The 2112-nt window shown below is 41.2% G+C and overlaps 1 protein-coding gene across 1 annotated transcript in view; it reads right to left on the bottom strand.

The window, feature by feature from the left end:
- LOC109881955 (transcription factor HES-2-like) overlaps positions 1 to 449 on the bottom strand; it is an 860-nt gene extending 411 nt beyond the window's left edge. Inside the window, exons 1-3 of the mRNA XM_020474053.1 lie at positions 360 to 449; positions 157 to 252; positions 1 to 21 (exon numbers count right to left, since the gene is read on the bottom strand). The exon at positions 1 to 21 is cut by the window's left edge and continues 411 nt beyond it. Of these exons, the coding sequence (XP_020329642.1) occupies positions 1 to 21; positions 157 to 252; positions 360 to 449 (207 nt within the window). The remainder of the gene's footprint in view (positions 22 to 156; positions 253 to 359) is intronic.
- Between the last annotated feature and the right edge of the window lie 1663 nt (positions 450 to 2112).

Below are 2112 nucleotides of genomic sequence, written 5' to 3'. Positions count from 1 at the left end.
AAGCTTCGAGTACCGAGAATTCTGCACAAAAAGAGAACAGGGTGATGGTTAGACCACTATCTATCTATACGCATAACTTCGATGATGACATGTTTACAGCTGTGTATTCTAGACACGTATAAAGCATAGCCTATTTGTTGGTTATTTGGAACTTACATCTTTTCCTGTGAGTGGAAGGATCAGAGTCTTCAGATGGTTGATGCTGTCATTGATACGAGCGCGCCTTCTCTTTTCCAACAAGGGTTTCATTGTCTGAAAAAGGGTAACACACACTTTAGAATCCGTTGCAAAACCATTTATCACGAGAATTTAGAAACACAAAGTATTTTCTATTCTATTGTATCTATTTAGACCCTTACCTTTCTCAATTCAAGCGCCTCTTTTCTCCTGGCCACAGTTGGCCTTGGAGCGAAGGATTGGATAAATTCGGAGGTTATATTTGGAATCATTTTCATTCTCGTATGTGGAGGAGGACAATTTTCAAGTGGGAATCTTTGAGATTGGATAGGATATGTTTCCAACGACCTCGGGCCGCAGTTTATATGGAGGTCTCGAGCGTCGGTTCTGTGCGTCACGGGTACGCCCCCAAGCTACCGTCAAGTAATTTTGACTGAGGACCTTTGCATTTGAAACAACACGAGCACCAAGTGTACAATAATAACCATCTGCCTCCCCATTTAATCCAAGCATAACAACTATGGTTTGTGCAAGCTAAATTTGATGATACAAAGCTTGCAAAACGTCTGCGTAAATAAGCGTTGCTTTTTGGTCAAAGTGATTTGAACATCAAATGCTATTGTATACAAGCAGTCTTTAACGTAAAATATTTCTCATTATTGTCTGATTATTCTGAATTGCATAGTTTTTTATGTACAGCTTATTATTTACGGTTTTAAATAAGTTAAATGATTCGATACCCATGCGTAATTACGCATAACCAATGTTCCATGGAAAGCATATCGCATTGTAACACCTTTCATGGTTAGTGATTTAGAAACATATCAACCACACATTAGGCCTACATGTTATTTGAATGAATATTAAACGTGTATGCAATTTCACGTTCAATTCGATAAATAGATGCAGGTTATTGTAGATGGATATGGTTCAATTCAATACACGTTTTTCAAATATACCGTTCAGCCTCTCACGTTTTGTTTTGTTTGTTTGATAGCATTAAACATGTTTTGCACAGATGTTGTTTGATATCCATTCTGTATCGTAGTCTAACATTGGTCGAGGGGCTATGGATGGATAGACGATGGAGGGGGCACTGGGCTTTACGCATCATTTACATCTACACCGACAGATACCCAAGCCAAGCTAACTTCAAATAACATCTGCTTGTAAATTGTGATCAACAATTTTCTTAGTGTGTGATGTCTAGGCCTCTTACATTTCTGATGGACGCTGTCTTTACCTGTAGCCTACTTGTGCTGCCTGGGGAGGGGCGTGACTTTGGGGGGTTGCACGACAGATGATGGGTATGAACTGAAATTCGTTTAAGTTCCTACATGAACAAAGCAAATGTAGAACTGTTTAGCATTCGGCCTATATCCTGAGACACATTTAGTAGACAAACCATTGTTGATTCGAGTCATGATGTATACATTCCATGTGGCATAGCCTACAAACCATTGTTGATTCGAGTCATGATGTATACAGTCCATGTGGCATAGCCTACAAACCATTTACCGTTTATTCTATTCAGAAATGCCTTTAGCATGTCTTCCATAGGCTACCAGTTTCTAACAACAATCACTACTCCAGTGTTAACGACCTATCAAACTCGACGGTTCTCATGGGAATCACGCGTGCAGCACGCGCCATGGAGACCAGATGGGCGTATGTTACCGACCCGAACACCCCCCCCCCCCCCAACCCACCTCTCCCATGTCCCCCTCCTCCCCACTACCATCCCCCTACTACCAGCCCGTGTCACCCTACTATAAGGAAAGAAGCCCCCACCCTACTTGTTCTAAACTATTTCTGCATTACGTTTTATGAAGCATGTTTCGCTAACACTTTTGGCGTCGGTAGCCTACAAATCTGCATGCGATTGGGTGATGGTCTCCATGGTATCCACGATTAAATACTAGAATGCCAAAATAG

Source organism: Oncorhynchus kisutch, linkage group LG24 (genome assembly GCF_002021735.2).
Source record: "Oncorhynchus kisutch isolate 150728-3 linkage group LG24, Okis_V2, whole genome shotgun sequence".
NCBI lineage: Eukaryota > Metazoa > Chordata > Actinopteri > Salmoniformes > Salmonidae > Oncorhynchus > Oncorhynchus kisutch.
This window is presented reverse-complemented; position numbering and strand designations above follow the sequence as displayed.